The 24,425-nt window shown below is 45.8% G+C and overlaps 1 protein-coding gene across 1 annotated transcript in view; it reads left to right on the top strand.

The window, feature by feature from the left end:
• LOC142292394 (aldehyde dehydrogenase family 3 member B1-like) overlaps positions 1-24,425 on the top strand; it is a 310,248-nt gene that overhangs the window by 258,297 nt on the left and 27,526 nt on the right. Inside the window, exons 6-7 of the mRNA XM_075337741.1 lie at positions 19,482-19,563; positions 23,344-23,730. Coding sequence (XP_075193856.1) covers positions 19,482-19,563; positions 23,344-23,730 — 469 coding nt within the window. The remainder of the gene's footprint in view (positions 1-19,481; positions 19,564-23,343; positions 23,731-24,425) is intronic.

Here is a 24,425-nt window from a genome sequence, read left to right as displayed (position 1 = left end):
GCCACCCCTAGAGTGTCGGTTATCGAGTATGTCATGCGCTACCGGGACAAAATGCAGGCCTTGACGCAACTGGTACACGACAATATGGCTCAAGCCCAGGCCGATCAGAAGCGTTGGTACGACCAGAACGCTTGTGAGAGGACCTACCAAGTGGGTCAAAAGGTGTGGGTACTGGTCCCCGTACCACAGGACAAGCTTCAGGCAGCCTGGGAAGGCCCATACCTCGTGTACCAGCAGCTCAACCCTGTGACGTACCTGGTCACCCTGGACCCTGCCCGTGGAAGGCGGAAGCCCTTCCATGTGAACATGATGAAGGCACATCATGAGCGGGAGGCATGTGCGCTCCCCGTGTGCAACCTGCCCGAGGAGGGAGAAGCGGAAACCCTCTTGGATATGCTAGCCCAGGTTAGGGCAGGCGGATCCATTGAGGATGTGGAGGTTGGCCACCAGCTCTTGGAGGACCAACGGTCCCAGCTGTGGGCCACCCTACACCCCTTCCGGGGGTTGTTTACCAACCAGCCCGGAAGGACTGACTTGGCTGTCCATCACGTGGACACTGGGGATCATCCCCCGATCCGGCGTTCAGCATATCGGGTTTCCCTGGAGGTGCAGCAACACATGCGCCAGGAGATTGACGAGATGCTGAAGCTGGGGGTGATCCAGGCATCCAACAGCGCTTGGGCCTCGCCTGTAGTCCTCGTCCCTAAGAAGGACCGAACCACTCGGTTCTGCGTGGACTACAGGGGGCTCAATGCTGTCACGGTCGCCGATGCGTACCCAATGCCACGCATCGATGACCTGCTCGATCAGTTGGCCGGGGCTCAGTACCTGACCATCATGGATCTGAGCCGGGGATATTGGCAGATCCCCCTGACTCGCAAGGCCAGGGAACGCTCTGCCTTTATTACCCCATTTGGACTGTACGAGTCCACGGTGATGCCATTCGGGATGAGGAATGCCCCTGCCACTTTCCAGCGGATGGTCAACACCCTGCTCAAGGGACTTGAAGGGTACGCGGCCGCGTACCTGGATGACATTGCCGTCTTCAGTCCCACCTGGGAGGACCACCTAGAGCATCTAGCACAGGTGCTCAGGCGGATCCACCAGGCAGGTTTGACCATCAAGCCGGGAAAGTGTCAGCTGGCCATGAGCGAGGTCCAGTACCTCGGTCACCGGGTAGGCGGGAGAACACTGAAGCCCGAGCCTGAGAAAGTGGAAGCCATCGCATCCTGGCCCACCCCCAGGACCAAGAAGCAGGTGATGTCCTTCTTGGGGACCGCTGGGTACTATAGGAGGTTTGTTCCATGCTATAGTAGCCTGGCAAAGCCCTTGACGGACCTCACCAAGAAGAAGCTGCCCTCTGCAGTCGATTGGACAGTGGACTGCGAGACAGCCTTCCGGGCCCTAAAGGACGCCCTGTCCAGCCCGCCCGTGCTACAGGCAGCCGACTTCACGCGGCCGTTTGTAGTACAGACCGACGCCAGTGACTTCGGCCTCGGTGCGGTACTCAGCCAGGTGGACTCTGCGAGCCAAGAGCACCCAGTCTTGTACCTGAGCAGGAAGCTGTTACCAAGGGAAGTGGCCTATTCCACGATGGAGAAGGAGTGCCTGGCCATAGTGTGGGCCCTGCAGCGTCTGCAACCCTATCTATACGGGCGCCACTTCATCGTGGAGACGGACCACAATCCCCTCAGCTGGTTGCACACCGTCTCTGGGACGAATGGGCGATTGTTGCGATGGAGCCTTGCGCTCCAGCAATACAACTTCCCCATTCGCCACAAAAGGGGCCGTGACCACGGTAACGCAGACGGGCTGTCCCGACAAGGAGAGGTCGCGGACGGGCGCACGGGGGAACACCGGAGTGTGCTGCCCCCTAGCGCCCTCAAAAGGGGGGAGGTGTGAGGCAAATCCCGGGATATGAAGATGAATTATGACTTCCAGTCATAATCGCTCATCACTCCCTGGCAGTGCCCCCCTCCCTTCTTGTTCTCAATGTCCAGCATCTGTGAAGGTGTTACACCTCCATGGCCATCTCCTGTGATATGGAGATGAGATGATGTGGGAACAATGGACACAGGATGACTCCCTGCCGTGACCCTGTGGTAGGAGCTGCTATCTCATTAGCAAGCTTGGAAGTATCCAGACAGAACGACTCCAGTAAAAAATGGTTCATATCTCGCAAGCCATATTTCCGATAAATATGGCAACCATAAAAATGGTGTCTCCGCATGCGGACGATGCTGGCACACCCTTTTTTATGGGAGCGGGAGCTTGGGAAATACCCCAGGCGTGATATCAGCCAATGTGGAACTAGTAGACAAGTCACGAGTCCTCTCATTCTGTAGCTAAATTCATAGCTGTCACAATGAGAGCGTTGGCGTCCGCCTACGACGCTCCCAGGCCAAGTTATGGCCATATTCCATGTTGTGGATTTTGTCCATAACTCCAGCCAGGGGTGGAGCAGTGCTCCCTCTGAGGTCACTAAGGTAGGAGGGGACCTGGATTTGCCCAGGTTGATAACCCTACTTCGGCCATTTTCCAGTGTTCTTTCGCTGGGGGTCACGTGTAGGAAACATCTGTGGGAGTTCCTGGAAACCTGGTCTACAGCGCCCCCTGTGGCCAGACGCACAAGGTAACTGATTGAATTGCATACCTGTTTGTAAACCATGCTTTATCTGTAACTGTACTCTGACATATGTATATTCTGTAGATTCCCTATTGTATATATTGTAGTTTCTAGTGTGCTTTAGGCTGATTAAATTATATAATTAATCTTGGGCTGTTCTGTTATCTCGATCTTGAATCCCACGTCTGTGTGTTCGGCTAATAGTTACCGTGAAGCGGTTGGTGGCAGCGAGTTGTGCCAAGGATTATTGTGGGGAGGCCAGTGAGATTCGGGGAGGTTTTATATATTCCGCCCGCGGAGGTCGGGGGAATATATACCCTACTCTCACCGGGGACCCTTCAATAATCGGCATAAGTAGTATAGCGGCCTCCTTGCTTATTGTCGGGCAATTCCATAATTGGCCTGACTATAAGAGGGGCGCTAGAGAGCGCGTCACGTGCTCTGTCTGTCGGTCGGGAGGTATAAAGGAGGGGTGACCCCCACTTGTTACCCCCCGATTGTGACGTACTGGTAGCCAGCGCGGGGGATTTCTGAGTGACCCCCCCGGTGGTTCGTGACAATGTTATTGCATTGTAGGCAGTTCAAACATGGGAACGTGCCTTTTCGAGGTGTACTAAGGTAGCTCTGTGTAATGGATGGTAATATAGGACCCACATCGGCTCTAACCAATTTGTTCCTCAAATTTTGAGCCCTTCGAAAGCATGGAAGGAATGGATTTTGAAATTCCAATATCTCTGGGTATCCCCGGCTAAGAATGTGCCAATTATGACGAATGAATTTATGCACTTTATATGCATAAGGATGGAAAGTATGAACAAAAGGGACCCGATTTCCTACGTTAGATGTCCTACTATGTGTGACTAAACTATTTGTAAGTATATTATCAGGATAACCTCTAGCTTTAAATTTGGAACTCATTTCATCTAACCTTTTCAACCTGATGGCATCTTGACTCACTATTCTATTTACTCTCAGAAACTGGGATTTAGGAATCGACTTTTTGACAGTCTTGGGATGGCAGCTGGAGAACTGTAATAAATTGTTCTTATCACATAGTAGTTGAAGTACACTCGAAAGTGCAAGGAATGGGAAACTGAAATAGTTGGTACTTGGCTACATGAGGAGAAACGTTAATATAGAGCACATATGAAAAGCAAGTGTATAGTTCAATTATATTATATGTAATGGAATATGCAAGACTGCAGGTTTAGGAGAGAGACCGTTATCACGAATCCTTTATCTAATCTTGCTTTCTTTTTCTCTAAAAATATTGTTGTTTACTGTGTGAAAAATTAATAAAAACAGATTAATCATAAATTGCTCTTATCAGTAGCTTTTATATAAAGATCTGTCTCCAGTTGACCGCCAATTCCTTTGATGACTATAGTATCCAAAAAATTGAGTCACTGATAATCATATTGTATAGTGAATTGTAATTCTGGCCAGATGCTATTTAGATAATCATGAAACAGTAAAAGGGTATCCAGTGAGCCCCCCCATATGCAAAAAATATCATCTATATAACGACGCCAGCATAATGCATGTGATTTAAAGAGATCATGTGAATAAATAAATGCTTGTTCAAAGTATGACATATAGCAATTTGCATAGGGGGGGCTACATTGGACCCCATAGCTGTACCTTGTGTCTGTAAATAAAAAGTGTCCTGAAAAAGAAAAAAATTGTCGCGTAGTACAATGTCAAGCAAGTCAATACAGAATTTTTTCATCCCTGGATCAAAATTATTATCGGATAGTAATTTATATACTGATTCAATGCCCTTCTCATGAGTAATTGAGGTATATAAACTGCCAACATCCCAAGTGACTATTATCTCATCCGGTGGTAAATTATCAAATTTATGTATAATTTCTAAGAATTCGCCTGTATCCAATAAAAAAGAGTCTGTCTTTTTTATCAAAGGAGTCAAAATTTTCTCCAGTAAAATTGCCAATGGTGACAAGATTGAATCCGTTCCTGCCACTATGGGCCTACCTGGAGGGTTCTCTAATCGTTTATGTATTTTGGGCAATACATAAAAGATAGGCACAATGGATCTTTTTTCTGAAGGAATTCAAAAACCTTATTGTCAATAAGACCTGATTTGAGATAAGGTTCTATAGTATTTTTAATTTTGGACCTAATGTCAGATGTGGGATTATTAGTCAAGGCAGTATATACTTCAACATTAGAAAGCTGAGAACTAATTTCATTGATATACATCTGTTTATCCATAATAACAGTGGCTCCTCCCTTATCAGCAGGTTTTAAAATTAGATCTTTCTCTTCAATCAATGTATTAAGGGCTATCTTGTCAGATTCAGACATATTGGATGGGCAATGTAACAATCCTAGTTCAATAATCTTATATAGTTGTGATATATCACGTTCAACTAAGGAGATAAACGTTTCCACAGGTGGCATATTTTTTGGTGGCATAAAGGTACTTTTTATTTTAAGACCAAGATCAGAAAGGTTAAATGGTGATTTTTGAATAACCAGATCTCTAGTAGGAATATACCCAGAACCTTTGGGGGAAAATGTGCTTTCAATCGTAAAGACCTAAAGAACCTTTGAAGGTCCATATATAGGTTAAATGGATTAAATTTATATGACGGACAGAAGGATAGTCCTTTCTGTAATAGGCACATTTGTTGTGATGAAAGATTTTTAGATGAAATATTAATAACTAGGGACTCTTCCCTACCTGGGATCTGGTTGTCACATTTGTTCGTGGAGTTTCTGTAACATTGTCCCCCCCCGCCGCGTTTGCCTCTTCGGTTTTGTTGTCGTCGTTGGCCTAAAAAAGGAGGTATATATCTCCCTTGACGAGATTGAGTGCCATTCTCTGAATCTGACAAGGATGTGTCTGATGAAGAGCGATACGGTCTGAAGGGCTGTATCTTGAATGTATCGTGCCATCTATAGACTCTGTTGTTAATATAATCTTCTGTATCGCGTAAAAACTTCTGTCTTTTCTTCTTTTGAGATTCTTGTTTATGAATCTGGAGTGAGGATTGAAGTTTTTCTTTAGTAGTAGAAAGTTCTTCAGGTGTAAGTGTAGACTCAAGCTGAGTTTCAATAGAAGTCACTTTTTCTTTAGTAGAATCTATGGACTTATGTAGATATTCAAGAGTAAGAGTCATTAAATCCAAAGAACATTTATTCAATATATGTTCAAAAATTGTGCAAAAATCCTTGTTGTCACTAAAAATCGTAGGTCTTAGGTTAACTCGAAGTCCCCTTGGAATTCTCTTCACACGAAGATATTCGGTAATGGTAGCACAATGAAGCTCCAAGTTGAGTAAATGACGCGATTCCCTTTCAAAATACCTGGTTTTGAACTCTTGTGTAGGAATGTGTAGGAATTCTCCGGATATAGTGGTCCGTCCAATAATGTTGGATGTTTCAGTAGTAGAATAAGAAAAAATATCGGTAGACATACCGGAAAAACAGGTGCCCGTACTATAGGTATATATAATCAAATGTGTGATTCTGATGAAGGTCTCATATGACCGAAACGTCAATTATCATCACATTGAAAGAATTATATTTTTCACACTTATGAGCCATTACTGAATAAATAATTCTGTTTTTCACGCATTGAATTGTGAGTGCCGGATTTTTCTTTTTCTTGTAATTGGGTTTGGACCCTATCCTGGCACCGCTATACAGATAACAGAGTGCCATACTTTCCTTGTTTGGTTTCTTTGTGTCTAAGCATTCGTTGCGTAGTATCTGACACGATCCTGGCCACCCGTTTGTGTTGTGAATAAGGTAAGGATTGTTTAAGGTGACGAGGGTGACAACTGCTATAATGGAGTAAACTATTTCTATCGGTTTCCTTAACATAAAGGTCTGATGAAATGGTGCCCCATGAATCAATAGTGATCAAAGTATCCAGAAAATTAATAGTATGATGGTCCATGTGTTTAGTAAATGTTAATCCAGGAATTTGTTGATTGATATAGTGAAAAAATTCTTCAAATACGGTACTAGGACCATTGAAAATAAGGAAGACATCATCGATAAACCTTTTCCATGTCGTAATATGTGATTTAAAGATTGAAAGGTTGTCCCCAAACATGACCACAACCATGAGCCCTGACCCCAAACGTGACCAGAACTGTGAGCCCTGAAACATGAACACATCCATGAGTCCTGACCCCAAACATGAACCGTGAGTCTTGAAACATGAATACAACCGTCAGCCTTGACCCCAAATGTGACCACAACCGTGAGCCGTGCCTGAAACGTGACAGCAACCATGAGCCCTGTCATGGAAACCTTGCTATACAAAAAAAGCTATAGGAGAAAGACAAATGGTCTCACACGTTTGCCAGTGTTAACTAAATCAAGTTGGTCAATCGATCGGAGAACAAGGACACACACACAGCCAATTGTGTCAGTGTGCTAGGCTTGTCTGAAATCTCAGATGCCCAAGACACTAGTTTTATTACTGTCACAAAGAAAGGGGCATGACCTAATAGATTACCTTAAATGGGTATATAGGTTGTCAATAACAAGATCGTAAATGATGGATCCTGCTGCATTCCTAAAAATCTAGCTCTGTCCAGTTTTCTGGACATTCATTAACAAAGACCTTTGAGACAAAAGCATCTTTATAACAAAGAGTACACCCTGTGTTATTGCTTTTATGAATAACACTTATGAAGCTAATATAAAAGTACAAAATTATCAAAGATATATAGATATATAAATTGCTTAAATGATAATCAAACTTAATATAAAATATTAACCATAACAATTCCTCCCTTTTTATTATTTACAGACAATTTATCCACCAGCTATATCCCCATGCTGTGACAGCATGGAGGGGCCAACCCCGTTCACCGATAGATATCTTGTTTGTAAACTTCATCATATATGTTTACCAAGGGAGCACTTTGATGTTTTGCAGATGTGTTAACTGACGGCCTGTGATGTTTGATCTTATGAGTCTCTTTACATAATGTTGTCACAACAAATATACCAATTCTTGCAGCTACATACACTAGTAGTACCAACATTCCCATCTGTAGGATGCCTTGCAGAATGCCCATCAGCCACCCACCTATACCCTTAAACCAATTAGCGGGATTAAGAAATGAAAAAGTATTGTTCCACCAAGAGTCCTTGTTTTCATGGTGTTCCTGTAACCATTTGTCCCTCATTTCTTTAATTATTTCCATCTTGGCTTTTACTTGAAAATGTCCTTTGGGATCTATGTAGTGGCAACAAGAAGGGCCTATTATCTGACACATCCCACCCTCCTTAGCAGTCAAGTAGTCCAATACTATTGTATGCTGATTAACCACCGTAATAATCTGAGCCTGTACTGCATTGGTCTGGTTTACTATCCCCAGTACTTCCCATATCTGGTCATCTAGATAGTCAGTCGATTCCACTAATTTATTCCACATTTGTATTATAAAAGGATAAATGAACATACTACTAAATAATCTATTTGCTACCCCCATTTCCACTATATGAGGTCTACCATTTGGTCTAGGTTCATCGTCTGCAGCTCGCCTATATAATGAATGTTTGGGGACAGCATTTATATCTAGGTCACCATGAGGTAGTATGAAAGTAGCAGGCGTAAGGCGTGCTAAGGTGCAGGTTCCCTCTGCACCGGGAGGAAGCCATTTATAAGCCTGATGGCCACAGACTAGATATAAATCCTTAGGCAATATACAGGGTATGATGTCGGTGGGTCTCCCAAGACAACGTATATAAGTCAAAAATCCTTGCATCGAAGGTTTGGCACACCAAGTTCGATTATTTTGGAAACCGACCTCATTCCCTCGGCATGTCTTAGACTCAAAGGGGTAATTAAATGGGTCAAGTCGTTCACAAGTCTGTGCCGCATCTATAAACCACAGTTCACTATTATTCAAAAGTCCATGATTACGTTTCTGGAAACAACGATCATCACTAATAATAGAAGTGCTCTCACACCTTTCCCAGTCCTTGGAGTGTGGGCATCGCAGGCTTAACTTAAGTCCTTTCACTGGAATTTCACCTACTGGAAATTTCTTAGTCCTATGTGTTATGAATTTACCTTAACAGAGAGTGGTGGATATAGGTGATAATGCCGCGCCACAGATCACTTCAGGAACAGTAAGATTAACGTATCTTTATTGGCATAGGTCTACGCGTTTCAGGAGCACCGCTCCCTTCCTCAGGACCGTACAGAACCAAGAAACATCAAATCTAAAATGGTGTCTGCTGACATACAATAAATAGCCCCATTGACGTCATGGGGGCCATCCCTCATGAAAAAAATGAGCGGGAAGAGCACGTTGTAACTAAAAAACATGACATCATCTGAAGCATATGTATATACACATTAAAAACACTGTGCGTATAAAACATTAGAGGTATGAAACATGACAAATGAATAGAAATGTGGACCATAATGTATATGAACACCTCTACATAAAATCGTAGATACAGAAACTATGTTAAGAAAAATGAGCCCTAAAAACCCAAGAATAGAATCAATAAAAGTGGTGTACAAATCGGATAAGTATGTGTGAAATTTATTGTGTGCTAATAATAAAATAATAAATTTCACACATACTTATCCGATTTGTACACCACTTTTATTGATTCTATTCTTGGGTTTTTAGGGCTCATTTTTCTTAACATAGTTTCTGTATCTACGATTTTATGTAGAGGTGTTCATATACATTATGGTCCACATTTCTATTCATTTGTCATGTTTCATACCTCTAATGTTTTATACGCACAGTGTTTTTAATGTGTATATACATATGCTTCAGATGATGTCATGTTTTTTAGTTACAACGTGCTCTTCCCGCTCATTTTTTTCATGAGGGATGGCCCCCATGACGTCAATGGGGCTATTTATTGTATGTCAGCAGACACCATTTTAGATTTGATGTTTCTTGGTTCTGTACGGTCCTGAGGAAGGGAGCGGTGCTCCTGAAACGCGTAGACCTATGCCAATAAAGATACGTTAATCTTACTGTTCCTGAAGTGATCTGTGGTGCGGCATTATCACCTATATCCACCACTCTCTGTTATCTGCCATCGGGTGGCTGCTGCCTGGATCGTTAATTTACATGCTGTTTAAGGGGTTGTGACTTGCACAACTCCATCTGGTGAGTATATACTCTCCCCCCTCACCCCATTTTATTGGGGTAATACCCTATTGCGCTTCTTTGTCCACAGCTTATACACAGTTATGAATTTACCTTGCACAAGGTCTAGCTCATACCAACATTTTAAACTTCCTGTAAGATTTATCTGTAACCATGGGCTCTCCACCCACCCCGCAATTTGGATCGGAACCACATGGCTGCTGGTGAGGCTTCCTCCATTATAGTGGACAGAATCAAAAGTCTCTTCGTGGAAACAACTATAGTTGAAAACCTCATATGGAGTCAGAGGCACAGCGAGATATGGCATAGAGTTAGAGGCTATTGGGCTATGAGTGCATATCCAGCAGTTCTTAGGGCGGTCTCCAGAGTCCATGTCTCGGAGCAAGACTTGGTGATGCTTTATCAGTTTATTATCCCAGTCCTCTTTTAGCTCCTCATTGAGAGACCAGGCAAGGGACACAATTGACATCAGCATGGTCCAGAGGGGCAGGGTCATCATTTCTGCTTTTACCAGGGTTCAGGATCTTTTTGCAGTGGCTCGCATGGATCCAAGTGTCTTTGCCTTCGAGCTTGACAGAAGTGGCAGTGGTCAGTATCACTTGAAATGGCTCACTGTGTCTAGGTTCCAGTGGTCTCCTTATGTGTCTCTTGACCACAACCCAGTCGACTGGTGCCAGTGTGTGTGTGCCACGTATACAGTTGGGGTCTGGGATGGAGGAGAGAACACGTTTATGAGTAACATTCAAATGTTTATGCAACTCAAGGACATACTCAGTGAGAGTACCATATGAAGCCTGCAATTGCTGTGGAAAATACAATCCTGTCTTAGGAACACCACCAAACAGTATTTCATATGGGGACAGCTTCTCTATACCCCTTGGGGCAGTTCGCACTGAAAACAATGCGATGGGCAAACAATCTACCCAGGACAAGTGTGTTTCCTCCATGCACTTCTGGATTTTTAATTTAAGGGTACCGTTAAGGCGTTCCACCTTCCCACTACTTTGTGGGTGATAGGGAACATGGAAAGCCTGTTCTATCTGCAAAGTAGCCATGATCTGTTTCATTAATTCCCCAGTGAAGTGAGTACCCCTGTCACTTTCTATGGTTTCGGGAACCCCATATCTGCAAACCACCTCACTTATCAACTTCTTGGCAGTAGTTTTTGTATTTGCTTTGGATACTGCCCAAGCTTCCGGCCACCCAGAGAAAAGATCAATGCATACCAGGGCGTATTCATAAGTACCCACCTTAGGTAGCTGTATGTAGTCCACCTGCAGTCTCTGAAACGGGTAATCTGGTTTTGGTGTGCATTTCTGTGGGACTCGAATAGGCCTACCGGGGTTATGTTTTGCACAAACAAGACATCCCTGAACATACTTTGCAGCCGCATTCGGGAACCCTGGGGCACACCAGTTTTGTAACACTACTGCACACATCACACCCTTTGAATTATGCACCGGGGAATGTGCAAGGGCAGCCATCATGGGGAACAGGCAGCGTGGGAGGCAAATCCGGGTGTTTACCTGCCATACCCCTGACTCTGACCGTACAGCGCCCACTTTTAACCCACGCATTCTGTTCGTTTGAGGGGGCCTGGGTCTGGAAGACCTGCAACAGCTCACGATCAACGGCCACTGGGGCCGGTACGGTGCCAGCCTCCTTTGCTGTAAGGGGGCACCCCGCACTCTCGGTCACTAAGCTCCCTGAGAGGGCTATGTCTGTTATGGCCAGTATGTCTGTCAGAGGTAGTCTTGCTGCTTCTTTAGCCGCCTTGTCGGCCAGTGCATTCCCTACTGCAAGGGGAGTTTGTTCCCGTGTGTGTGCCGATACTTTGACTATGGCTGCCCTTCGGGGAAGGGTGAGTGCTGTCAGTAGCTGCTCTACCGCCTGCGCATTCTTTATGGGTTTGCCAGCAGAGGTCAGGAAATTACGGCTTCGCCAAATGGCGCCAAAGTCGTGTGCTACCCCAAAAGCATATTGTGAGTCAGAAAATACATTAATCTCCTTACCTCTTCCCAGATTGCATGCTGCAGAGAGTGCTTTCAGCTCAGCCTCTTGCGCAGAACTGCTGGAGGGGAGTGTTTCTTTTATTACTGCCTTACCATCGTGGACTACTGCATACCCGGTGATGAACCGTCCTTGATCATTGTCCCAAGCTCTGGAACCATCTACAAAATACTCAGCTGAGGGGTTAGTGAGTGGTACATCAGTGATATTTGCCAAGCCCTTTGTTTCTGCTTCCATCAATGCCTGACAGTTATGTTCATGTGTCATGTCTACCTTAGCTTCCACGTCTTGGCTCACAGTCTCTCCCTTTTCCCCATCCTGAACTTTTCCTCCCTTTTCTAAATCCACTGGTAATAGTGTGGCTGGATTTAGAACATTACAACGTTTGATAACAATATGAGGGGGTGTGAGAAGGGATACTTCATATTTTGTCAGTCTGGATGCTGACAGATGGCGGGTCTGAGCCTGTTGGAGTATTTCAGATACAGCATGAGGAACCTGAATTGTGAGAGTGTTGCCTAACACTATGTCCTCTGTCTTTTTAACGAGTTCTGAAGCAGCCGCCACAGCTCGTACACATGAAGGGGAACCCATAATGACTGAATCTAGAGTTACAGAGTAATATCCTACAGGGCGTTGTCGCCCACCATGTTCTTGAGTGAGGACGCCAGATGCATGGCCTGCCTGTTCGTGACAGTAAAGAGTAAAAGATTTGTCATAGTTTGGGATACCAAGAGCTGGTGAGGCAGAGAGGGTGGACCTGAGGGTGTGGAATGCATCAACTGCTTCAGGGCCAATAGTAAAAGGTTCAGTTTTAAGGCATTGGAACAATGGGGCCATGACACTAGAGGCATTTGGAATCCAAAGCCGACAATACTGGACTAGGCCCAAGAATGCTCGTAGGGACTTAGTAGATCTGGTGAGAGGTACTTTTAGTATTGCCTCAATCCTCCCTGGGCTGAGATGCTTGATTCCTGGAGACAGGCAATGCCCCAGAAAGATAACTGTGGACTCACACAATTGGAGTTTGTCTTTTGAAGCTTTGCACCCATTTTCTGCTAGAAATATCAACAGAGATTGGGATTCAGTCTGACATAACTGATCTGTGGTACAACAAAGGAGGAGGTCATCCACGTATTGTAACAGAACAGTAGAAGAATCAAGGGGGCACCAGTTATCTAAGACTGTCTTTAAGGACGTGGAGAACAAAGAGGGCGAGTTAGCTGCTCCCTGAGGAAGGACTGCCCAGGCGTACTGGGTACCTCTATGTGTGAAAGCAAAATATGAGGTACATTCAGTGGACAGACAAACAGAGAAAAAAGCATTGGCCAGATCAATTACTGTAAAACAAGTAGCTGTACTGGGGACCTGATTCAGGAGAGTATGTGGGTTAGGCACAAGGGGAGTATCCACTATGGTTACTGCATTGACCGCTCGGAGATCATGAACCATACGATAAGCGACTGGCTGCCCAGGTGGGGTTTTCTTTTTGACTGGGTACAGTGGGGTGTTAAATGGGGAGGTTATAGGAACAATAAGACCTTTTGTCAGGAGCTCTTGGACATTTTCATGTATTGCTGCATCCTGGGCAGCACTTAACGGGTACTGCTTTATACAAGGGGGCTGGGCACCTGGTTTAAGTTTTACAGTCACTGGGGGAACAGTTAGTTTTCCCACATCAAGTTTGCTATTTGCCCACAATTTGTTGGGTACATTTTCAAGCCAAGTTGGCAGGGACTGGGGTTTAGAGTGGTCAGTGTCCAGGGTAGTGGGAATAGTCAGAGACAGGAGACTACATAGAGTGCCTTCATCAAAGGGGGTGGTCATCTTGGGGCCATTTGGAGTGAATTCTATGCAGGCTCCAATCTTCTGTAACACATCTGTCCCTAACAAATTAAAAGGTACATCAGGGGAGACTAAAACCTGGGTCACAATTGAAAGTGAGTCATGTAAATTCAGTCGGAGCGGCTGAGTCATTTGTAATTTAGTAGGTCGTCCCTCTACCCCTTCGCAAGTCACAAATTCAGGCGACAATATGTCCTCCGGAACATGTTCTTGCATTAATACTGTACGGGCTGCTCCAGTGTCTACCATGAATGTAACAGTTTGTCCCTCCCCCAGAGAAATAGGAACAGTAAGTGTAGGTCCCTGAGGGGTGACAACGGGGCAAAGGGAGACATCTGGATTGCCAGTTTCCTATGGAGGGGTCAGAGTAGTAGCTGTTGACTTCGTGGGACATTTGGCAGAAAAATGCCCTTTTTGCCCACAAGACCAACATTCTACATTGCTGTAGTCTCTATCCCCTGATTGTCGACAGTTTCCCCCTCTCCCCCTCCCCCTTCCTCTTCTGGGCTGCATAGGGGCCAAATTAACCCTTTTTTTTTGACATGGCTTCTAGTTCAGCACCCCTGGCTATTTCTTTCAAATCAACCCATTGCATATTGCGCCATTCTGGGCGACTAGTACGCACAGCAGTCTGTACTGTAGGTCTAAGGCCATTCATGAAACACTGCAACAATAATCGGCGATCTTTATCATCATTATGCTCATACCCAAAATCTAACCATGTTTGTTCTAACACAGAGGCATTTTCTGAGACTGACTGCGTTTTGTCCTGCACTACAGTCTGCAACAGATCTTGTTTCTTATCCTGTTCTGCACGAGCCCAGTGCAGCAACCTCTGTACAAATTCTCGTCCTGAATCTGTTGTGTTCTTAAGAGCAGGTTCCTGCCCTGGCATCATTTGAGTAATTTCCATGAGTAAGGGGTCGCTCCCTTTCTGTAAAATGACTGAAACAAGATCATCCCACGTGGCCCGATATGCCTCTTGGACACCCTGAAGGCGCGTTCTAAATGTAAGGGGGGTTTTTCGGGGATCGGGGAGTTGAGTAGCAAGGGCAATAAGCTCACTGGGGGACCAGGGCCGATATGTTTCTATTGGCCATACCTGAGGGTGATGGTGTACTGGTTGGTTATTCCCATCCACTCCCGGGGGTGTAAACTGTACATGACATGTGGTCCTCATTGGGAACAGAGGCACCTTGTGCATTATTTCTGGGCGTGGGGACCCACAAGACAAACAATAGTTAGCCCCAGGGGAGTTCTGTTGACCACAAGACCTGCATGCCCATCCCTTTGATCCTGTATAAGGTGGGGGTGCTGAAGGGATTGTAGGTTTTACATTCAGTATAGGGACTTCAAGAGTTTCAGGGTTTTTAATACTATCATAGATTTGATAGACAGTACCATGCTTGGTTTCTTCTGATTTATGCTCACTCCTAGAGAGACGCTTGGCTACATCTAACCACATCCTAGCCTGTTCAAACTTGTTCTTATCTTTCAGCCATCCTTCCCAGTTGCAAATACACTTCTCCCATTCCCCCTCTTCTAGATTACCCCACTTGCCCATACCACATTTCTTCAGTATAACTTCACATCCATCTACTGCTTCCTTTCCTTTCAGCCTCTCCACTATCTCACATGCTGGAACTGGGACAATGGCCGTTGAGTTAGTGAATTCCTTACTGTTGCCAGTCCCCATGACTGCAACACCTGTGCCTGAGTTAACCGTAGAACTCCTTTTTAGCACAGCTTGAGTCTCTCAGACTCTCAATTTAATCCTGTCCCAGTCTTCTTCAGGACTCGCAAGACGGATTCTAAGGAAGCACTAACACCGGTTGTCCAGCCCTGTGAGCTAGAGAGATTCTGACACACAACCAAATGAACAGCAATACAAACCCTACTACACCAAAAACAATTGTAACAGTCTCTATGGGTTCATATAACATTTCCTGAGGTAATCTGTAATTATTCAATAGCCGCCTCTGCAGCTTCTCAGTCAACTGAATCAATTCCTGGACAAAAGAAGGATGTCACCCAGGTGGGGGCGTAGTGATGTGTATTTACTACCCAGTTCAAAAGCTTTCCTTCAACTCCCTGTAATGGCACTGCATGACCATTATATCTACAGTAAGTTTTACTTCTTATACTGTATATTTCCTGCTCTGGGTAAATAGGCTGAGCAAAAACTTCAACTACTATGATTTTTCCTCTCTTGAGTTCACACAAAACAGAACACAAACACTGAGGACAACGATTCTGATTCATCAACACAACTTTACAATACGTCAGTTACACAATCCACACTTCCACAGTCGCTGGTATTAATACTCCTGCTGTATTCAGGTCAAAGCTGCATTCAGCACCTCTTTCAAGAGAGTACCCTTATCAATTTACAGGAGAGATTCAATACCCTCAGAGTACTACCTTACCATGAAGGATTCCTCTGTTATGGACAATTATACTTCCCTGATCCTGATAAGGACCGATTTTTCTCTTCACCACATGTAAAGGAACACACCTAACGGGATCCCTTATCAATCAGAGACCGTAGTCCCTTATTAGTCACTCAAAGATCAATCAGTCCCACATTCAAGGATCCTCATAGTTTACAACCACATCAGTCCAGACATAACAATCACATAGACAATGGAGACAACATATAACAATCCTCCGACTCCTGAAATATACAGGTAGAACTGCGGAGGTTCCTGTCCAGAATCGTTGGGCAAGGTTGGTTACTTGTCACTTCATTCAATTTTCATTCATCCATCATTCAATTCAATTATACATCTAAAGACACATTGATACATAGAACAGAGAAAAAAAAAAAAAAATCAAACACTGGCAAAGGTTCAACAGAGATTGTCTTGTTAGGACCACCAATTACCCGTCTCAGAGCCCTCTAGGTAACACTGAATTATTTGTAACACAATGGGTTACTCACCGCGGTTTTATTCAGTGGTCCCCAGAGAGATCCTTGTAGTCGGGTCCAAAGAAGGTCCAGTTTGACAATTCCCAGGTTTCAGGCACCATGTAATGTCGTGGAAACCTTGCTATACAAAAAAAGCTATAGGAGAAAGACAAATGGTCTCACACGTTTGCCAGTGTTAACTAAATCAAGTTGGTCGATCGATCGGAGAACAAGGACACACACACAGCCAATTGTGTCAGTGTGCTAGGCTTGTCTGAAATCTCAGATGCCCAAGACACTAGTTTTATTACTGTCACAAAGAAAGGGGCATGACCTAATAGATTACCTTAAATGGGTATATAGGTTGTCAATAACAAGATCGTAAATTATGGATCCTGCTGCATTCCTAAAAATCTAGCTCTGTCCAGTTTTCTGGACATTCATTAACAAAGACCTTTGAGACAAAAGCATCTTTATAACAAAGAGTACACCCTGTGTTATTGCTTTTATGAATAACACTTATGAAGCTAATATAAAAGTACAAAATTATCAAAGATATATAGATATATAAATTGCTTAAATGATAATCAAACTTAATATAAAATATTAACCATAACAGCCCTGACCCCAAACATGACCAGTGCTGTGAGCCCTGACCCCAACCATGATCACAACCTTGAGCCCTGACCCCAAACCTGACCACAACCATGAGCCATGCCTGAAACGTGACCACAACCATCAGCCTTGACCCCAAACATGACCACAACCGTGAGCTCTGACCCAAAAAATTATCACAACTGTGTGCCCTGCCTGAATTGGGACTACAACCATGAGCCCTGAAACATAATCACAGCCATCAGCCTTGACCCCAAACATGATCACAACCGTGAGCCTTGAAACGTTACCACAACCATGAGTGCTGACCCCAAACAGGATTACAACTGTGAGCCCTGACCCCAAACATGATCACAAATGTGAGCCCTGACCCCAAACATGATCACAACCGTGAGCCCTGACCCCAAACATGATCACAACCGTGAGCCCTGACCCCAAACATGATCACAAATGTGAGCCCTGACCCCTAACATGATCACAAATGTGAGCCCTGACCCCAAACATGATCACAACCGTGAGCCCTGACCCCAAACATGATCACAAATGTGAGCTTTGACCCCAAACATGATCACAACCGTGAGCCCTGACTCAAAAAATGATCACAACTGTGTGCCCTGCCTGAATTGGGCTACAACCATGAGCCCTGAAACATAATTGTGACGCCCTGGAGAATCCAGGTAGTCACAGTAAGGCCCCTGCATAACACCTTCCCACATCAGGAAACATTCAACCAACCTTTAAACCCTAGTCACACCCTTAGGGACAGATAGACACACCAGTGGGCATGGCCAGGTGGTTGGTGCACACCCACCCAGGGGTTTAGACAGCCCAGGGCGGGAAAGTAAACAGTTCAGTGTTGAAATTCAAGTTGAGAGGAGCTGGGGCTAGTTGTAGTTCCAGCAGCAGGGGAGAGAGTTCAATTTGATGGTGCCAGGGTTGGAGACCTGGTACCACTGGCTAGGAGGCAGACGGTGGTCTCCGTCAGCAGGAGACGGGAAGATGGCTCGGTGGAACCGAGGCATACTGGGCAAGGGTCGTAGCCCGCCGATACCGACACAGGGAACCGACCTGGAAACTGTAGCACAAAGGGGGATACTCGGACCCTGAAGCCAGAAACCAGAATCAACTGGAGCTGGTTAATTAACCGATTGAGGCCAGGACTAGAGATTCTGTCCCACCCAAAGTCCCTCATAGAAGACAACAGCCCACCGATTGGGGATGAGCATAGATCCCACGGGCCAGCGTCTGCGGGCACGGCTCCTTAGGCCACATCCAGCCGGGAGCAGACTCCTATGTTATAAACTGGGAAGTCATTCTTTAAACAGTGCAGGAGAAGGATAGAGACCACCAACCAGGTGGGGGACCCTGAGTACAGCGGCCGTAACACCGGCCACCACCACCTTGGTTTACCAGAGACTCGTGTATTATTTACCAACAGTGAGTACACCAACACCCCCTGCGGTCGTTATTCCCTCTGCATTTGAGCCATCGGGTCCCGGGGCCACCATCCCTGCCCACGGAGGGACTAACAGCTTGCTGCACAACATCTCCCCGGGTGTCCCGCAACAGCAGCGGTGGTATCCCACTTCACCATACACCGTGGGTGGCGTCACGAACTTACAACGTACATATACGTCCATCCCCCTTTTCACTCGGCGTGACCGCGAAGCCCCCGGGTCCGGAGACCCTCGAGCCACCACCCCTGAAGGTCCGGACTCGAGCAGCGCCGGCTGCTGGTACGGGGCGGCACATAATCACAGCCATCAGCCTTGACCCCAAACATGATCACAACCGTGAGCCCTGAAATGTTACCACAACCATGAGTGCTGACCCAAACAGGATCACAACCATGAGCCCTGACCCCAAACATGATCACAAATGTGAGCCCTGACCCCAAACATAATCACAACCATGAGCTTTGACCCCAAACATGATCACAACCGTGAGCCCTGACCCAAAACATGATCACAAATGTGAGCCCTGACCCCAAACATGATCACAAATGTGAGCCCTGACCCCAAACATGATCACAAATGTGAGCCCTGACCCTAAAAATGATCACAATCGTGAGCCCTGACCCCAAAGGTGACCACAACCATGAGCGCTGACCCTAAACGCGATCACAACCGTGAGCCCTGACTCCACGCACACGTCCTGACTCCACGCACACGCCTTGACGCCACGCACATGCCCTGACTCCACGCACACGCCCTGACATCCACTCTCACTATGAGCAGAAACATCCCAGGATTCTTGGGTGCGGAGTGCATGGAGCGCCTTGTTCTCCAATGACCCTAATTATTTGTGCAGTCTATTGGCTTAAGGCCTGTCTCTCTTTGTATGACAGGACTGTTTTGCGGTGGTCTGTGGCGGGGTGGATGATACAACTCGTCTTCTGGAGAACAAATTTGATTATATTTTCTTCACAGGTAAATCCTAATACTTGCGAACTGTGGGAAAAGTAACTACAGTGTGTGCAGAATTATTAGGCAAATGAGTATTTTGATCACATGATGCTTTTTATACATGTCCTACTCCAAGCTGTATAGGCTTGAGAGACAACTACCAATGAAGTAAATCAGGTGATGTGCGTCTCTGTAATGAGGGGGGTGCGGTGTAATGACATCAGCACCCTATATAAGGTGTGCTTAATTATTAGGCAACTTCCTTTCCTTTGGCAAAATGGGTCAGAAGAGAGATTTGATGGGCTCTGAAAAGTCCATATTGTGAGATGTCTTGCAGAGGGATGCAGCAGTCTTGAAATTGCCAAACTTTTGAAGCGTGATCACCAAATAATCAAGCGTTTCATGGCAAATAGCCAACAGGGTCACAAGAAGCGTGCTGGGCAAAAAAGGCACAAAATAACTGCCCATGAATTGAGGAAAATCAAGCGTGAAGCTGCCAAGATGCCATTTGCCACCAGTTTGTCCATATTTCAGAGCTGCAACGTTACTGGAGTATCAAAAAGCACAAGGTGTGCCATACTCAGGGACAGGCCAAGGTAAGGAAGGCTGAAAACCACCACCTCTGACCAAGAAACAGAAGATAAAACCTCAAGACTGGGCCAAGAAATACAGTTAGGTCCAGAAATCTTTGGACAGTGACACAATTTTCGCGAGTTGGGCTCTGCATGCCACCACATTGGATTTGAAATGAAACCTCTACAACAGAATTCAAGTGCAGATTGTAACGTTTAATTTGAAGGTTTGAACAAAAATATCTGATAGAAATTGTAGGAATTGTACACATTTCTTTACAAACACTCCACATTTTAGGAGGTCAAAAGTAATTGGACAAATAAACCAAACCCAAACAAAATATTTTTATTTTCAATATTTTGTTGCGAATCCTTTGGAGGCAATCACTGCCTTAAGTCTGGAACCCATGGACATCACCAAACGCTGGGTTTCCTCCTTCTTAATGCTTTGCCAGGCCTTTACAGCCACAGCCTTCAGGTCTTGCTTGTTTGTGGGTCTTTCCGTCTTAAGTCTGGATTTGAGCAAGTGAAATGCATGCTCAATTGGGTTAAGATCTGGTGATTGACTTGGCCATTGCAGAATGTTCCACTTTTTTGCACTCATGAACTCCTGGGTAGCTTTGGCTGTATGCTTGGGGTCATTGTCCATCTGTACTATGAAGCGCCGTCCGATCAACTTTGCGGCATTTGGCTGAATCTGGGCTGAAAGTATATCCCGGTACACTTCAGAATTCATCCGGCTACTCTTGTATGCTGTTATGTCATCAATAAACACAAGTGACCCAGTGCCATTGAAAGCCATGCATGCCCATGCCATCATGTTGCCTCCACCATGTTTTACAGAGGATGTGGTGTGCCTTGGATCATGTGCCGTTCCCTTTCTTCTCCACACTTTTTTCTTCCCATCATTCTGGTACAGGTTGATCTTTGTCTCATCTGTCCATAGAATTCTTTTCCAGAACTGAGCTGGCTTCATGAGGTGTTTTTCAGCAAATGTAACTCTGGCCTGTCTATTTTTGGAATTGATGAATGGTTTGCATCTAGATGTGAACCCTTTGTATTTACTTTCATGGAGTCTTCTCTTTACTGTTGACTTAGAGACAGATACACCTACTTCACTGAGAGTGTTCTGGACTTCAGTTGATGTTGTGAACGGGTTCTTCTTCACCAAAGAAAGTATGCGGCGATCATCCACCACTGTTGTCATCCGTGGACGCCCAGGCCTTTTTGAGTTCCCAAGCTCACCAGTCAATTCCTTTTTTCTCAGAATGTACCCGACTGTTGATTTTGCTACTCCAAGCATGTCTGCTATCTCTCTGATGGATTTTTTCTTTTTTTTCAGCCTCAGGATGTTCTGCTTCACCTCAATTGAGAGTTCCTTAGACCGCATGTTGTCTGGTCACAGCAACAGCTTCCAAATGCAAAACCACACACCTGTAATCAACCCCAGACCTTTTAACTACTTAATTGATTACAGGTTAACGAGGGAGACGCCTTCAGAGTTAATTGCAGCCCTTAGAGTCCCTTGTCCAATTACTTTTGGTCCCTTGAAAAAGAGGAGGCTATGCATTACAGAGTTATGATTCCTAAACCCTTTCTCCGATTTGGATGTGAAAACTCTCATATTGCAGCTGGGAGTGTGCACTTTCAGCCCATATTATATATATAATTGTATTTCTGAACATGTTTTTGTAAACAGCTAAAATAACAAAACTTGTGTCACTGTCCAAATATTTCTGGACCTAACTGTATCTGAAGACTGATTCTTCACAGGTTTTATGGACTGATGAAATGAGAGTGACTCTTGATGGTCAGATGGATGGGCCAGAGGCTGGATCAGTAAAGGGCAGAGAGCTCCGATCAGACGCCAGCAAGGTGGAGGTGGGCACTGGTATGGGCTGGGATCATCAAAGATCAACTTGTGGGACCTTTTCGAGTTGAGGATGGAGTGAAGCTCAACTCCTAGACCTACTGCCAGTTTCTGGAAGACAACTTCTTCAAGCAGTGTTACACGAAGAAGTCGCTATCGTTCAAGAAAAACATGATTTTCATGCAGGACAATGCTCCATCACATGCATCCAACTACCCTAACAAGGCTGGCCAGTAACGGTCTAAAAGATGAAAAAATAATGACATGGCCCCCTTGTTCACCTGATCTGAACCCCATAAAGAACCTGTGGTCTCTTTATAAAAGGGAGGGAAAACAGTCCACCTCTGGGAGCAGTGGCTGGAGGCTGTGGTGGCTGGAAGCTGTGGTGGCTGGAGGCTGTGGTGGCTGGAGGCTGTGGTGGCTGGAGGCTGCGGTGTCTGGAGGCTGTGGTGGCTGGAGGCTGTGGTGGCTGGAGGCTGCGGTGTCTGGAGGCTGCGGTGGCTGGAGGCTGCGGTGGCTGGAGGCTGCGGTGTCTGGAGGCTGTGCTGTCTGGAGGCTGTGGTGTCTGGAGGCTGTGGTGGCTGGAGGCTGTGGTGGCTGGAGTCTGTGGTGGCTGGAGACTGCGGTGTCTGGAGACTGCGGTGTCTGGAGACTGCGGTGTCTGGAGGCTGCGGTGTCTGGAGGCTGCGGTGTCTGGAGGCTGCGGTGTCTGGAGGCTGCGGTGGCTGGAGGCTGCGGTGGCTGGAGGCTGCGGTGGCTGGAGGCTGCGGTGGCTGGAGGCTGCGGTGGCTGGAGGCTGTGGTGGCTGCTGCACGCAATGTTGATGGTAAACAGATGAAGCAATGACAGGATCTATGGATGGTGGCTGCTGAGGGTCATCAGAAAGAAAGGGGGCGATATTAGGCACTCATTTTTTGGGGTTTTGTTTTTGATGTCAGAAACGTTTATTTCTATATTTTGTGCAGTTATATTGGTTTCCTGGTGACAACAAACAAGTGAGATGGGAATAGATTTGGTTGTTATTAAGTTGCCTAATAATTCTGCACAGTAATAGTCACCTGCACAAACAGATCCTCCTGAGATCCAAATCTAAACCCCTCCAACTGCCAAAAATATTAAGCTTTGATATTTGAGTCTTTTGGGTGATTGAGAACATAGCTGTTGATCAATAATAATAAAAAATAATCTTCTAAATTACAAGTTGCCTAATAATTGTGCACACGGTGTATCTCCCTTCTTCTTGTGATCTTCATGCCTACTTTTGTAGACCTGCGTTCCTCCTTTGTCTTGTCCACATCTTGGTTCCTGATTTCCAGGGACGTTCAGGGCGTCCATATCACCTCTGCTTCCTTCCTCCTGCAGGGAACCCTCATGTGGGAAGGATTATAATGATGGCTGCAGCCAAACATCTGACGCCAGTGACCCTGGAACTTGGCGGGAAGAACCCATGTTATGTCCATGATGATTGTGACCTGAAGAACGCGGCGCGGCGCATTGCATGGGCACGATACTTTAATGCCGGTCAGACCTGCCTTGCTCCAGATTATATTCTGTGCTCGGACAGCATCAAGGAGAAATTGCTGAGTGCCCTACAGACCACCATTCATGAATTTTATGGAGAAGACCCCAAACAGTCCCCGGACTTAGGTCGAATCATCAGTGACAGGCATTTTAAGCGAGTGTCATCTCTTCTGACTTGTGGGAAGATTGTGACAGGTGGACAAACGGATGAATCTGAAAAATACATTGGTGAGAAGCTGATTGGTCTGTGAGCTGCACTAGGCAGCACAAGAATAAATACCTCTTACCCAGGGGTCATACACGTCGCACTGTGCCAGTTGGCCGCTCATCAGAGATGGCCTGACTTTGGCTTCCCCCATCCCTGGAGCTGAAACCCCTGAGTTTTTCATGCTCCTTGACACTCCCCATCCAGGGCATATGCCCTTTTCCACTCACAGCTTCATCCCTGTGTGGTCTCCGCACACGGAACGTGCGCTGTGGATGGAAGAGAGGTGGGCGCACGCCTAGTATTGGTGCCGGGGCATGTGTCCTGAGCAGGGGATCTAGGGAGCTGCCAACCAGCCACTTTGCCTCGCCCTCCATGCCCACTGTGAATAAGACCTAGCTGCATATTCAAAATGAAATCTAGGAGAAGTAAGATAGAGGCCTAGAGAATCTGAAGGAGGAGGATAATCAGGTGAGGACAGTGTGGATATGGCCAGGGGTGTAAGCTGGAAGGGGCAGAATTTGGGTAAATTGTTCTTTTATGTTATAGTGAAGCTTCCGCTCATTTAGCTTCATTAAAGGGCTCACCTGAAGAGCTGGATTCTCTAAGCCGTAGATCGGGGAGAGCAGCCTGGACCAAAAGCCATGGAGCAGTGGAGCGGGTTTTACTGGACAGCATGTGGGTCAGCGAGAAGCAAGACTGCGGAATATGAATGATG

Source organism: Anomaloglossus baeobatrachus, chromosome 2, assembly GCF_048569485.1.
Source record: "Anomaloglossus baeobatrachus isolate aAnoBae1 chromosome 2, aAnoBae1.hap1, whole genome shotgun sequence".
Taxonomy (NCBI): domain Eukaryota; kingdom Metazoa; phylum Chordata; class Amphibia; order Anura; family Aromobatidae; genus Anomaloglossus; species Anomaloglossus baeobatrachus.
Note: the sequence above shows the minus strand (reverse complement) of the source record. Positions and strands in the feature narration are given on the sequence as shown.